Below are 16,570 nucleotides of genomic sequence, written 5' to 3' on the forward strand. Positions count from 1 at the left end.
TCAGTTAGTTTACTAACAATGGAGGTTGATTTACGAAAACTGGCGAGTGCAAAATCTGGTGCAGGTTTGCATAGTAACCAATCAGCTTCTAACTTCAAGGGGTTATAAAGATTCAGGTTTAAAAAACAAAAGACAAAAAAAAAAAAAAAATAACACATGCCATACTTACCTCCTCTGTGCAGTTGGTTTTGCAAAGTGGACCCAATCCATCTCTTCTGGGGTCCCTCAGTTGCGCTCGTGGCTCCTCCTCTTTGAGTGTCCCCGTAGAAGCGCTCTCCTACGGGCCACCCATGTGAGCATGTTCTCGTGTCCTGTGTCTGTTGACACAGACAGCAGGACTCGGCCCTGCCCACACCCCCCCAAGTGCCCACGTCATTGGATTTGATTGACAGCAGTGGGAGCCAATGGCTGTGCTGCTATCAATCTATCTATCCAAATCAGGACATGAGACACTGGTCGTAGCTGGTGTGCTCGTTCCGGGCCCGTGGAAATTACAGGGCTCAGGTAAGTATAAGGGGGGCTCGGGGGTGCTAGTGCAACAAAGAAGGTTTTTCACCTTAATGTATAGAATACATTAAGGTGGAAAACGCAGAGGGGGTTTACAACCCCTTTCAGCTTGTTCAATTTAGTTTTGATTAAAAAAAAAAACAACTAGAAGTCTATTGGTTTCTATGCAGAGCTGCACCAGATTCTGAACTCTCCAGTTTTACTAAAATCAACCCCTTGTATCCCAAAAGAAAAATCAGGATACTTCTAGATATTAGCAAACTGCTGACTGATATTTATTTGGTCAATGTGCTGATCGATGATTTGCATGTCTATAGGCATCTTGGCACATGCCCCTAGGTCATGATTTCTTAATCACCCCCCTACTGGTAGCTGTAGTAAAACACCTGCTAGGGGGAGCCGTTATTCTGAGAGGCTGTGATTTTGTCCAAGAGCAGTGAGTGATAGAGTACACTTGATCAATGTTTTAAACGGTATATTACTGCAATCTGAGACTTAGCCTATAAGCATTGTGGTGATGTATCACGAAGAGTGTCCATTCTTGTTAGATGAAAACAATCTAATGTCCCAATCTCACATGCATACATACACCTACGAGGGCCAATTCAGGCAGGAGGGCAAATAACTCAACAACATGTCTTTGTAGCATGGGAGGACACCAGAGTACCACGAGGAAACCCATGCAAGCACAAGGAGAACATGCAAACACCATGCAAGTAGTGTCTTGACCATACAACCAAGGACCCTTGTACTGCACGGCAGAACTGCAAACCACTATGCTGCCCCTATGTGTAGCGACATCTGATAGAGATAATGCAGTTTTGTAGTTCTAATAGGGAGGATATACAGTACATGTGCTAGCTTGCAATAGTAATGATTGTAACTCGGTTCTTCAGAGCAAATACAGGCACAGCAAGTCCAGTCATATGCTGGGAATTCTCTGTATGGTGGCTGCATCTCTGCAAATCCCAAAACACGTTACAAAGTCACAATGGCATGTGCATATTCTCTACACCACATGATTAAAACACGAGGCCCATGTGCCAAATCTGGCCCGCCAGGCCATTTAGTGTGGCCCTTGCATCCAGGGCTTTTTTTTTTCAACCAAAACGTGGCTCTCGCCCTCCACTTACCATCATCAGTTTTATCCTTCTGTGTTTACAAGGACAGTTTTCCTCTCGGCAGTTCTCACAGATACCTGCCTGTCCTGCACTCATGGTGGGGACAAGGGAGATGCAGATGCAATTAGGGATGGGGAATCATGTGGCAAGCTGCATTGTGATCTCAATCTGTGACTGGGTGCGCGAATGCCGGCCAATGATCTCCCTGCGATTGCGAGACAGAGGCGAGGCCACTTTCACTGCCAGGAGGCCGGGTAGGTGAGATGCAAGGAAAAATCAGATGTGGAAAGCCTGTGAAAGAGAGCTCTGTCTACTCTGTATGTAGCGCACCCGTAAACCCTGTGCTCGTTATATAACGCACCCCTAAACCCTGCGCTCGGTTTGTAGGGCACCCCTAAACCCTGCGCTCGGTTTGTAGCGCACCCCTAAACCCTGCGCTCGGTTTGTAGCGCACCCCTAAACCCTGCGCTCGGTATGTAGCGCACCTCTAAACCCTGCGCTCGGTATGTAGCGCACCTCTAAACCCTGCGCTCGGTATGTAGCGCACCCTTGAACTCTACATTGTGTACGTTTCCCTCTTTCCTTGACAAAATGAGCTATTAACCCTCGCTGTGTGGGCAAAGCCTCACCACAAGGGATCCATTTTTTAATCTGTCCAGAGCTGGGCTTTACCGTATTTACAAATATGGTTTCAGAGGCAAGTTCAAATTTGCATTCAGGGGGTCTAAATTAGCAAAAGCATCAAAATAATGAACAAAGCTTTGTCAACTTTTTTCATGTGAATTGTATGCATGCTAAATAATGTGGATGCCTAAAGCTAGTTTTCGGGCAAATTTTTGTGCCCGTGCTGCATGGGTTAACTGCTCGTCTTTGTCTATGGGTTTGGAATGCCATGATATACTCACCTAATCCTCCGATCCTCCCAGCACAAGATAGGTCCCTTCGGATCCTGCCTGCAACCCCCCCCCCCCCCCCCCCCCGGCATGGTCCAGTGGTCTTGTGCGGTTGACCGTTCCTTACGTCATCACGCCCATAGGCCCCAATGCACACTGACAAACCAATCGGTCCACCTGTCAGTTTTTCAAGCGGACCCGATCTGACCACTCACTGCTCTCTATGGAGTGACAGATGTCAGCAGACATTTGTCCGGCAGATTGGATCATATGACAGTTGAATGTAAAAACAGACAGGCGGTCCATTTCCATCCTATGGCCCACAGGGGGCAGCGGCTGTGTCCGTTCTGCATCAGCAGAGCGGACATGGACCTGTTATCTGCCTGCTCAGCAGGGATCAGCGGTGAGATTCCCTGCTGAGAGCAGATCTGCTGGTGCAGTGGTCATCAACCCTGTCCTCAGGGCCCACTAACAGGTTTTATGTATTATCTTGGGGGAGATGCAGACTAGAATACTGCAATCACTGAGCAGCAAATGATATCACCTGTGATGTATTTCAGTTATCTTGCAAACCTGGCCTGCTAGTGGGCCCTGAGGACAGGGTTGATGACCACTGTGCTGGTGGATTACATCAGTGTGAAAGGGGTCTATGACTGGCCCTGGATTTAAAGATGTTAGGAACAGTCCACCGTTCGACTTGGGGGAGCATCGTTTTCCGAAGGATCAGGAGAGTATAGGCTCGGTGTTTACCCCTAGACAAAAAGAGCAGTTAAACCATGCAATGCAGGCACAGCCTTACTGCATTGGGAACAAAAAATAAAATTTGCACGGAGTTGGGCTTTAACACTAGCAGGTATTTATTACCTTTCACAGAATTCACAGTACTCTTGACATTCTTTCTCCCCAGAAGGACAGCACCAATGGGTAAAAAGTAACATTACTTCAGCATTATTTTTAAAGGCAAACCAAGACATATAAAATAAATCTTAGCCCACGTACACACGGTCAGAGATTTTGCCAACCAAATCCGTCGGATTTTGCCCGTCGGATTTAGTCCGACGGATTGTGTCCGAAACTGTTGCATACACACGGTCGGGCCAAGTTGGCGAAAAATCCGATCTTTCAGAACGTGATGACGTAATTTCGTTACGATGGGACTACATTCAGGCTAGTAGCCAATAGCTTTGATGTAGGAATTTGATCTGAGCATGCGTGGCACTTAGTCCGATGAAAATGCTCTACACATGATCGGATTAGGTCCGTCCGGCCCAGTTGGAAAATTGGGTCGGACGGAGATTCGGACGGAATCAGACCGATGCATACCACACACAGTCGGATTATCTGACGACACGGTCCGATAAGACTCATTCCGACAGATTCTCCGACCGTGTGTACAAGGGCTTAGTTTACAATATAATTTGAGAAGACACAGGGGCATGATGGCCTCTAGGAGGCCTCTATGTCCCTCAATAAATGTCTAGTATTCTGTAATAAGAAAGCAGAATGCTGTAATTGGTTACACAAAGTGATCACATAAAATTTTAAAACAAACATGCTTCAATTTACACTTTATATGGTAACACTCTGATCCCAGTGAAAATGTGCTACAGCGGGGGGTGCCCAATCTTTTATAGAGCAAGGGCTACTTAAGCGGCTCAGTCGCAGGCCACAATGAGCGGAGGGGGCGGATGACAGATCCGTGTCCACTACATATGCAGAGCGGACACAGCCCACTCTAATCTATGGACCCTCTGATCCGATCCACCCAGATGGAAGAGGATGGATCCACTTCTGTTTTTTTAGCGGATCAGATTGGAGGTAGGCAAGTGTAAATGTACACAAGTCTGTTTACATCTGCCACTCCATAGAGATTAATGGAGGGTCCCATTTAGTTGGGCCAATCGCGTGAAAAGGGGCTAATGCCCCGTACACACGATCGGACTTTCCGCCAACAAAACCGTGGATTTTTGTTCGAAGGATGTTGGCTCAAACTTGCCTTGCATACACACGGTTACACAATTGTTGGTCAACAAATCTGAACGCGAGAACGCGGTGATGTACAACACATACAATGAGCCGAGAAAAAGGAAGTTCAATAGCCAGAGCGGCTCCTTCTGCTAGACTCCAAGCATGTGTGAACTTTTGTGCACTTGTGTACACACGATCGGACTTTCCGACAACAAAGTTTTGCTGGCGGAAAATTTGAAAACCTGCCATCAAACTTTTGTTGTCGGAAAGTCCGACAGCAAACGTTCGTTGGAGCAAACACACGGTTGGACTTTCCGACAAGCTCACATCCAACATTTCCCATCGGAAAATCCGATCACGTTTACGGCTGCTTTCACACTGATGTGATGCGGTTTTCCAACACTGCGGGTGCAGCACAGTGCACCTCTGGCTTTCCTGTGGGTTAGCTGCGCTTTGCCATAGAATTCTATAATATCCTGCAGGTGTGGCGCACTTTATAAAAGCGCACCAAACCCAGAGAAAATAACATAAGTCTATACAGTGCCTTGCGAAAGTATTCGGCCCCCTTGAACTTTTCAACCTTTTGCCACATTTCAGGCTTCAAACATAAAGATATAAAATTTTTATTTTTTTGTGAAGAATCACCAACAAGTGGGACACAATTGTGAAGTGGAACGAAATCTATTGGATATTTTAAACTTTTTTAGCAAATAAAAAACTGAAAAGTGGTGCGTGCAAAATTATTCGGCCCCTTTACTTTCAGTGCAGCAAACTCACTCCAGAAGTTCAGCGAGGATCTCTGAATGATCCAATGTTGTCCTAAATGACTGATGGTGATAAATAGAATCCACCTGTGTGTAATCAAGTCTCTGTATAAATGCACCTGCTCTGTGATAGTCTCAGGGTTCTGTTGAAAGCGCAGAGAGCATCATGAAGACCAAGGAACACACCAGGCAGGTCCGTAATACTGTTTTGGAGAAGTTTAAAGCCGGATTTGGATACAAAAAAATTTCCCAAGCTTTAAACATCCCAAGGAGCACTGTGCAAGCAATTATTTTGAAATGGGAGTATCAGACCACTGCAAATCTACCAAAACCTGGCCGTCCCTCTAAACTTTCAGCTCAGACAAGGAGAAGACTGATCAGAGATGCAGCCAAGAGGCCCATGATCACTCTGGATGAACTGCAGAGAACTACAGCTGAGGTGGGAGAGTCTGTCCATAGGACAACAATCAGTCGTACACTGCACAAATTTGGCCTTTATGGAAGAGTGGCAAGAAGAAAGCCATTTCTCAAAGATATCCATAAAAAGTCTCGTCTAAAGTTTGCCACAAGCCACCTGGGAGACACACCAAACATGTGGAAGGTGCTCTGGTCAGATGAAACCAAAATCGAACTTTTTGCCCACAATGCAAAACGATATGTTTGATGTAAAGGCAACACAGCTCATCACCCTCAACACACCATCCCCACTGTCAAACATGGTGGTGGCAGCATCATGGTTTGGGCCTGCTTTTCTTCAGCAGGGACAGGGAAGATGGTTAAAATTGAGGGGAAGATGGAAGCAGCCAAATACAGGACCATTCTGGATGAAAACCTGTTGGAGTCTGCAAAAGACCTGAAACTGCAACGGAGATTTATCTTCCAACAAGACAATGATCCCAAACATACAGCAAAATCTACAAAGGAATGGTTCACAAATAAACGTATCCAGGTGTTAGAATGGCCAAGTCAAAGTCCAGACCCGAATCCAATCGAGAATCTGTGGAAAGAGCTGAAAACTGCTGTTCACAAACGCTCTCCATCCAACCTCACTGAGCTCGAGCTGTTTTGCAAGGAAGAATGGGCAAGAATTTCAGTCTCTCGATGTGCAAAACTGATAGAGACATACCCCAAGCGACTTGCAGCTGTAATCGCAGCAAAAGGTGGCTCTACAAAGTATTAACGCAAGGGGGCCGAATAATTTTGCACGCCCCACTTTTTATTAGTTAAAAAAGTTTCAAAAATCCAATAGATTTCGTTCCACTTCACAATTGTGTCCCACTTGTTGGTGATTCTTCGCAAAAAATAAAAATTTTATATCTTTAATGTTTGAAGCCTGAAATGTGGCAAAAGGTTGAAAAGTTCAAGGGGGCCGAATACTTTCGCAAGGCACTGTATATAGCACAGTGCAGCTAAACCTGCGGATCAGTTTGAAAGCAGCCAAGTAACCATTGCAGATTTTAATAATAAAACTTTACCTTTAATAACATTCAGGCATAGTGCATTTGGTATCACTCCGCTTGTGAAAGTAGCCGGTGCTTTACAGGAAGCATCGGCTTATGCGGCTCTGCTCTGAAGCCGCTTGCTTCCTCTACCACCTGCCCCATTCACAACACCGATGCTCTGGGACGACAAGTCGGCAACCCGCGATCTGGGCTTGTCAAGCTGCCATCCCAGAGCAGGAGGTCACAGGCCACATCAGAGGGCTCCACGGGCCACAGGTGGCCCCTGGGCTGCTGGCTGGGCATCCCTGTGCTAAAGTAATAATTCACTTATAGCTGCAATAGAATTCGGTTTTTTTTTTCTGATCCATACCTTACATTTAGCCTGCTTTCTGCTGAACTTTGCAGTGGATTCCTCAATAGAGGAGCTTTCAATTCCACTGTCCAAACCAGATGCTGATGTGACTTCACTCCTCTCCTCTTCTACGGTACACATCCAATTCTTCACTCTTTGTATCTGAGCAGGCGAGAGGCCTTCTTCTGACAGAAGGTCCATAAGGAGGAGATATCCCGTGTCTGTACATGTCCTGTAATGGGCACACTCAGCCATTAGCCTGGACACATGATCTTCTGTAGATCTCCGGGGAACAGACTTGGCTGGGTCAAACCTGCTGAGGATCCGGGTTTCTGAACGGTGTCTCTGTTCTAGAGCTCGCTGCAAGGACTTTATCTGTTGCTGGAGGTCTTCCACTCGCTCGGCATCTTTCTTGCAATTGATAGTTGCTTTGTTCTTTATGTTTTGTGCTCGGTTGGCATAGTTAAGTGTATTCAGGGTTTCGTCAAAGTCGGAAGCTGAAGGGCTTATACAAGAGATCATAACTGTCTTGGCATTTCCTCCTAAGGAATCTTTCAAAATCCTATAAAACAAAAACAGCAAATTAAACCGTAAAAAATAAAAATAAAATGAAAATTTGCAAAAGAATGGAAATATACTTGAAATAGCCAAACACTATAATCCCCGATACATATTATGATGATATAGATCAATTTACAGTATATCTGTGAGAGGCACTAAATGCATGTAACAAAATATATCTGATGCTAGGTCTATCTAGGGCAGGGGTGTCCAAACTTTTTTCAAAGAGGGCCAGATTCGATGAAGTGAACATGTGTGAGGGCTGACCATTTTGCCTGACATTCTTTGAACCATTAAAATTCGGTCATTCGAGCACTCATACCTGGCCCAACAAAAATTCTTGTGCCTTTGTCGCGCTCGTTTGCCCGACACACAGACGCATGCTCTGTTCTTTAGGGGTACCGTTAAGTCTTAATGGTACCCCACACATTGGAAACATGGGGTGCTTTTGGTGCAGCGCAATTAAAAAAAAAAAAAAGCTCTGGGACTTCTTTCCCTGCATTTTTGTGGGTATGGAAGCCCATTGAAATGCATGGGCTGCCCTACACACAGCATGCAGCCATGCAGATGTGAGCCAAGGGCTTATTGGAGGGGCAGTAAAACTACATGGTTGAGCTGTTTTTACCACCCCCAACTTCTCCCCCTTTAGCTGCAGAGGGAGCAGCTGGGGGTGTACACATGCTGTGGCTGCAGCTGGAGGTATGCTCAGGGTGAATGGGCCTGCACTGCAACTACCCCGCAAATGTGTGGACTGCACAGTTGCGGTATAGTGATGCTACATTTACGGGCTTAAAACAGGTGGTGAGGAGGCAACATAATGCCTCTTTACCACCTTTCAAATGCCTCTAAAAAGCGATCTGTATATGGATTGCTTTTCAGAGGAGCAGCAATCCTGGCTGCTATCACACACACAAGCACCACAAAAGCAGTTCTGATGGTACAAGAATGGGGGGGGGGGTCTGGATTAAAAGTAACACACATGCATACACATACACACAGACATACACACATACAGACACATGCATATACTTACATACATACAGACACATACACACACATACAGACACATGCACACACGTACATACATACATACATACATACATACAGGCACATACATACATACAGACATACACGCACATACATACAGACATACATACACACACACACACACACACACACACACACACATACATGCACACAGATACATACAGACACACATACAGACACACATACATGCACACACATACAGACAGACATACACGCACATACATACAGACACACATGCACATACGCATACATACAGACATACATGGACACACACACACATGCAATCATACATGCACAGACACACACACACAGACACACATGCACATACAGACACACATACACACACACACATACATACAGACAGACATGCACACACACACACACACACACATATAGACACACATGCACACACATACATACAGACATGCACACACATGCACAGACACACATACATACAGACATACATACATACATACATACATACATACAAACATGCACACACATACATACATACAGACATGCACACACACACATACAGACAGACATGCACACACACACATACAGACAGACATGCACACACACACATACAGACAGACATGCACACACACATACAGACACACATGCACACATACAGACACACATGCACATACATACAGACACACATGCACATACATACAGACACACATGCACATACATACAGACAGACATGCACACATATACATACAGACACACATGCACACATACAGACACACATGCACACACATACATACATACAGACACACATGCACACACACACACATACACATAAATTAAGCCTTTTTAAAACGAATCTAGCTTGTAGTACAGTACCTTTCCATTCCATTTCCTCATTCAGCCGGGTACTGCACTGTAGGGGGAAGCAGAGAGCACAGCACACTCCTCTGCACTTTACTTTCACTTTTGAAGCCGACGGAGCTTCACACAGTGCCGGGGATCGGCTCATTTGACAGCCCTGATCCCGCAGCACACCAGGCGGGCCGTTCAAAACCGGACTGCGGGCCGCGATTGGCCCGCGGGCCGGACTTTGGACATGCCTGATCTAGGGCAACCGCTTGTGTAGGGTATAAAAGGCACGTTTTAATCAGAAAATATTTTAAGAATACTACTGCATTGCTATATACAATATTAAACAATTAAATAATATGTGCAAAGAAAATGTGCAAAATTTCAGAGCTGCCAACCACTGATATGGTAAAACTCCAACCACTATAAAGATGTATAAGGCCTCACGCACACGAGACGCTGTTAAACGCGTGTTCAGATGCAGTTGGACACTTTTTTCAACTGCCCCTGAACTCATTCAATGTTATCCTATGTGTCCATGTACACAGTCTCGTTTTTTGCCGTTTTTATGCAGTTGCGTTTAACCTAATTTTTCCAGAAGCAAAAAAATGGGCTCAGACGCAAAAATTTCCACGTTTCAGACGCAAAACGCGGCTAAACGCAGCACCCGCGTTTATAAGCATTTTTAAAGGAACCCGATTTTTGCGACGACGTTGCTGTCTCATCAAGAGCAACATCAGGAGCATTTCCTGACATATATTCAATATGGGATCCATTTCAAAATATATACCACAGAAAGAGAGGCAAATGCAAGTGTACAACTGCTCTCTATGCTGCTGCTGCTCACTCTGATCAAAATAGCAGAAATAGTTTAAAAAAAAAAACACGCGTGAGAGCTTGGGGAGGGTCTACATGATGTTATCTTTATAAACGCTTATAAACGCAAACACAGCTAAACGCGGCAAAACACGCGTTTTAGATTTTTTTGAGCAGAGTTTTCACCTGCATCTCGTGTGCATGAGGCCTAAAATTAAAGAAATAGTGCGCTGTTCAAAGGTCACAAACACAGGCCCTTGCCCATCACAAAACTTATATAGAAAAAAAAAATGTATACAAAACACCATTAAAGAGCGTCATATTCTCTATATACTTTTCCGTGAAATAACTTTTAGTGCTACCATACACATAAAAAAATCCTAATAATCGTCCAAAAAACTTCTTTGTAAGGGTGTAAAAAATAAATATATAATGTCGATGCACTCCTAGGTACAAATAATAATAAAGTGCACTTCACAGACACATATCAATCAAAGCAGTATGTGAAAGGTATATAATCCATCCGTGAAAAGACAATTGCATGTTAGACAGCCATCGCCAGACACCTCTGTGTGCAATGCCTGCTCACCTTAGATTTTTAACCCATTACAGGTTACACTTTTTGTACATTAATGATCTGGTGTAGCTCCAATCTAGTTATACTCCTCTTATGTTGGATACGCTCCGCTATGGAATAGATACTCGAAATATAAAGGAATAGGCTTATAACGTAGTATATCTTTAAAACAATGTCTTTTAATGGGATTAGAAACACTTACATATAAACTTCTTGCCACATAGCATGAAAAAAAAAACAATCCTTGGGATGGTAAAATCGCCTTCCTGAGACACCGGTAGAGATGGGCGGAGCCAGTGATGTCACTTCCGGGGTCTTTGGGACGCGGAAGTATTGCGGTGAGGAGGCGATTTACCGTCCCAAGGATCGCGCATGCACAGCCAGATGCCCACAGTAAAAATGATGGAGCCAGGGACCCAAAGACCAGCAAAGAAACTGGGAGAGCATGGCGCTGGACCCCTGGACAGATGAGTGTCCTTTTATTAACCCCTTTGCACCCAAGGGTAAAACAGATCTAAATGTCTAAGCCCGATTTTACAATTTTGACATTGGATTATGACTTGCGTTTTTCTGTACAAATTGAGCTTTCATTTGGTGGTCAATTGTAATGGAGATCTCACAATTTGGTTTTTCATTATCAAAAGGAAAAATGTAACTGTATATCTTCTTGCTACTACCATAACCTACCACCAAAGAACAACCCAAAATAAATTCTCCTGCTCCTGACTATGGCAGCGATACCACATGTGTGTATGTTATTTGTACCCAAAGTACAGCCCAGAAATAATAGTGCGCTTTTTTTCCTTTTTTTTAATTAATCCTGAAAAAATAAATAATAAATAAATAAAAAAAAAACACAACAGTGATACTAAATAAAAAAATAAAAAAAAATACTGACGCTGAGATTTGACCCTTACCCAAACACTAACCTAGATCTAGGTATTTTTTTTTTATTATTATTTTTTTCTTCACACACACACACGCTTATTCGGATAAAAGTCTTCCACATTGTTGGCCAACAATATGTCAGTGTGTACAGGGCTTTACTCTGGGCAAGATAAAACAAACTTTTCCCATGCAGTTGAGATGTACCCGTACTCCACTGGTCAACTCTTCGATTTGGCTAGGAGGGAAGAGAAAGCTTACATAAAAAGAAAATAATTTGCACCTGGAGGGTGTAAAGCTCCCAACCAGGGCAATGAAGCGGTTTCAGTGGTTGTACACCCTGTACAACCACTTTTACCTACAGGTAAGCCTATATTAAGGCTTACCTGTAGGTGCTTGAAATATCTCCTAAACCGTGGTTTATTTACTAAAATGATGAGCGGTGATGACATTGACGCATGCGCCCTTTAGAAAGGGCACATCGTGCTGTTTCTAATAGGGGTCATGCAGCGCCTGGCGGCTCCCGCGTGCATGCGCGGGATTGACGTCACTCGACTCCGGCCACTCACAGAGCCAGAGTTTGCGGCCCCTGGAAGGAAGAGGGGTGAAGATGGACGCTAACTGCTTGTGGGGACAACGGCGACTGCGCAGGCCTCGGTGTCAGGCAAGTGACACATAATATGTGATGCATAGTAGTCCATTATGCTTTATCTTTGCAGGTAAATAAAGAGGAAGTAAAACCCACCATGGTTTACTTCCTATTTAATTGGATAGAAATTAGACTTGAGTAAAAGTACAAAACTTGTGTTTAATAAATATCAATAAAAGGCATAATTCTTGTTAGGCACATGGTGTTACAAGGAAAATCCATTTCACAAAACTGTTGCAATAATAATATTGTAATACCGTGTGCCTAACAAAGAATTATTCTTTTTATTGATATTTAATAAACACAAGTTTTGTACTTTCCACCAAGTCTAATTTCTGTCCAATTAACCTCTTCATTGCCCTGGTTGGGAGCTTTACACCCTCCGGGTGCAAATTCTTTTCTTTATATGCATTTTGGTTAGAGGACTGAACACCTAACGGTGGTATAGACATTGGATTGATTTCTAACGATTATAATTTACCCCCATTGCTTCCCTTATAAGAGAAAGCTTATACTCACACGATCTGTCATTCCTCAAGAGCTCCTCCATGGTCCAGTGGTGGACTGTTCCTAGTCTATGAAGCCTGTTTTGAGCTCCCATGACATCAGGAAGAGTCCACAATTCTAGACCGCTGGGGTGTGGGGGTGCCTGACCAGTCTTGTGCTGGGGGGAGGGGAATCAGTTAAGTATATTTCCCTTCTCCTCAACAAAAACTAGCAGGAAAAGTGGTTGTAAATCGCCAACGTTCCAGGTTCGTGAGCCCCGGCTATGCGATTGGCTGGAGCCGCGATTATGTCACTTCCACACATGCGCGCGGGAGACCTCTGTTCCTGCACAAAGCTCAGAAGCTCCAGCAATGTATGACAGACCTTCAGAGCGCATGCGCCAGTGATGCCACTGGCTGCATGCAGGGTGAAAATCTCCTAAACTGTGCATGTTTAGGAAATATCCATGTTTAGGAAATATTCATTTTACCTACAGGTTACGGCTTACCTCTAGGTAAAGATGATCAAACGGGGGTTACAACCTCTTTAGACTGTGCAGGCACAGCCCCACTGCATAAGAAAAGACTTATTTTTTTGTTGCCCAGAGATGGGCTTTAAAGTGATTGTAAAGGTAAAATGTTTTAAAAAAAAAAATAATTTCATACTTACCTCCACTGTGCAGCTCATTTTGCACTGAGTGGCCCCGAACCTCGTCTTCTGGGGTCCATCGGCAGCTCCTCCCCACATCTGATAACCCCCTGGGAGAAGAGCTTCCCCGAGGGGGTTACCTTGCGGGGTGCACTCCCGAAGTCCAGCATAGACTCCATAGAAGCCAAATGCAGGACTCGGCCCCGCCCCCGGCGATTGCATCATTGGATTTGATTGACAGCAGTGGGAGCCAATGGCTGCGCTGCTATCAATCTGCCCAATCAACATCCAAGAACCCCAGGCAGAGAGACAGCGAGTCCCTGTGGGTCAACTTCGAGGGCTCAGGTAAAACGGGGGGCTGGGGGGCCAGTCACTGACAGGTGTTTTTTCACCTTAATGTATAGGATGCATTAGGGTGAAAAAAACACGAACTTTTACAACCCCCTTAAGCTTTATTTGGGGAGGAAGAGAGATATACATGTGGGGGTTCAGAACACTTGTGTCATCATCTTACCTGGTAATCTTGGAATCCCTGTAAGGAATATGGCTGCTTTTTCTCTTTGGGTCACCCAGAGCACTTATAACATTGCCCAGTGCTAAAAGTCCAGTGTTAATCTGAATGCTTTCTTTCAGTCGTTCTCCAGTGTTGCCGGTTTTCAATATACGCTCAGATCCTGCCAGATCTACAAAGTGGAACTTAGAAGACAGAACCTGACCAAAAGCAGGGGCAAAACTATTGTCCCCATCGGTCATTCTGGTGACTCGTCCAACAACTCTCCTCTGCTCCATGGTGACAGTAAATATAGTATGCGAGCGACTGGAATGGGTATTGACTTGGGTGGCACCTGTGTGTTTAGCAGCATTACCCACTTCTAACAAACTGAGCACCTCATCCAGTCCTTCCACTTCTGTCTCCTTCACACCGCACAGCACTGGGTGGAGAAAAGAACAAAGAAGTTGAAACATAGCTTTGTACTAGTGAATAGCAATTACCTACATACAACATGCAATGTCATCATTCTCTCTCACAGAAAGCCGATTATAATACTTGCATAAAACGAAAACGGTTTTGGTTTAATTATTTCAGTGCATTTTAAAATAAATTGAACTTTAAACCACTTGAAGACCAGGCCTTATTTGACACGTTTTGTACAAGTACAAATGTGTATTTTTTTGGCTTAGAAAATTACTTAGAACCCCCAAACATTACATATTTTTCTAGCAAAGACCCTAGAGAATAAAATGGCAATTGTGATTTTTATGTCACATGGCATTTGTGCAGAGTTTTTTTTTTTTTTTTTTTTAAACACAATTTTTGTGGAAAAAAATATACAAAAAACAAAAAAAAAACACGCACACACAATATATAACTCAGTTTTTGGGTAAAATATAAAAGATGATGTTACGCCGAGTAGATACCCAACATGTCACACTTTCAAATTACGCTACGATACAAAGGGGGTCTAGAGCTAGAATTATTGCTCTCGCTATAACATTTGCGGCGATACCTCACATGTGTGGTACAAACACTGTTTACATATGCGTGCATGACCTACGTATGCGTTCAGTCTTCTTCTAGCTTTGTAACTGAAATGCCGTAGCAGGATATGGTAATAAGTTAGATTTTTTTTTTTTACCTGCAAAAATATGTGAATGTATTATTTTTTTGTTGCTGCACAGAGGATTAGTCTTTGAAATAATGTTTCAGTGCACAATGGTACCAGATGGGTGCTGGTGCTAGTTAACACAAGCGTTCTGAAGGGAGTGAGACATTTTTCTGCTCATGGGCACCTTTGTTAAACGAGGAGAGTAGAAAGTGCTCAGCTGTTTGTAGAAAAGGCACTGGGAGAGAGAAGACAGCAGGGGGAAGAGACGAGTATAGAGGAAGAGAGCAGAAAGAGAAAGGAGACCGGCAGAAATAGATGGGGAATGCTTGCCTGTGATGGGTAGGAGCTGAAAAAAAGGGGATAGTAGAGAGACAAGGGGGGTCTGGAAGCATTTATTTTTTTCAAAGGTAAACTTAGCCTTAAATAAAAAGGTGATACCTGTAAGCCATTTGCTTTTTCATAAAGAGAACACACTAAAAACATTTTAAAGCAAGTATCTGAAGCCCAAGGCACGTTCTTCTCAATTCATTCTGAACCAAGCAGAATCCAACCAGGTGAATTCTATGACCGTGACTTACCTACACTGCCTTTGTCATCCTCTCTGATCAAAATGTCTTTACTAGAGGTCTGCACCTCCAGGAGATCCCTGAATTCTTCCTTATAGACCTCCAGATAGGAAACTCGGATGGTGTAATCAATCAGATCATTTTCATCGACCAGTTTAAAGATTTCAGCCATAGCACGTGGAATGATACCCTGCTCATCTTCTGAGATAGATGCTGAAACAAAACAAGATTATTACAACAATATACAAATAGTTGGAGAACAGTTGTCAACTAAATGAAAAAAAAAATAATTAACAGCATCTATTGAAGAGCTGACCAACATACTAGGTATAGGGGAAGTGAAATGTCACCGCTGACACCAACAAGTGCCGCTCAGAATATTCTGTATAAGTTACACTAGAGATGGTTTTTAGACTGTGGACATGCCATAGGACATAGCCAGACCTACAACAAATATTCAACATGCTACAGGAGTAGGTAAACACTGCAGACCTAGAGGGAGAGATGAGGGCACTCTGGTGAGGCTGGGTATTCGGTCCTTTGTGGCAGTGGAGAGATGGCACTGAAGGAAGCACTTTGAAGAGAAGAAGCAGCTCTGGAGGGTCATAAAGTAAAGAGAAATGCGCCTCTAAGTGCAGTGGTTAAAAGATTTATTACAGGCACAATGGGATTAAAAACACTTACAAGATAGCAAGAGGTCATAGGCATATAATTATTTGTCCTCATGCGGATCACTGTAATACAGTGATCAGGCCTTGACGAAGGAGCTGAGCATGCTCCAAAACATGCTACCTGCCCACCACCTTCATCTGTCACATCGGCCGCGTGCATTCCAGCTTGGTCCCGGGACACCTCATCG

General features: G+C 43.9%; 1 protein-coding gene across 1 annotated transcript in view; it reads right to left on the minus strand.

The window, feature by feature from the left end:
• Positions 1 to 16,570, minus strand: part of KIF7 (kinesin family member 7) — a 95,325-nt gene that overhangs the window by 67,513 nt on the left and 11,242 nt on the right. The window contains exons 3-5 of the mRNA XM_077472803.1: positions 15,724 to 15,924; positions 14,053 to 14,470; positions 7,066 to 7,609 (exon numbers count right to left, since the gene is read on the minus strand). Of these exons, the coding sequence (XP_077328929.1) occupies positions 7,066 to 7,609; positions 14,053 to 14,470; positions 15,724 to 15,924 (1,163 nt within the window). The remainder of the gene's footprint in view (positions 1 to 7,065; positions 7,610 to 14,052; positions 14,471 to 15,723; positions 15,925 to 16,570) is intronic.

Source organism: Lithobates pipiens, unplaced genomic scaffold (assembly GCF_037356315.1).
Source record: "Lithobates pipiens isolate NorthernLeopardFrog02 unplaced genomic scaffold, aLitPip1_a1.2 Scaffold_8, whole genome shotgun sequence".
Taxonomy (NCBI): domain Eukaryota; kingdom Metazoa; phylum Chordata; class Amphibia; order Anura; family Ranidae; genus Lithobates; species Lithobates pipiens.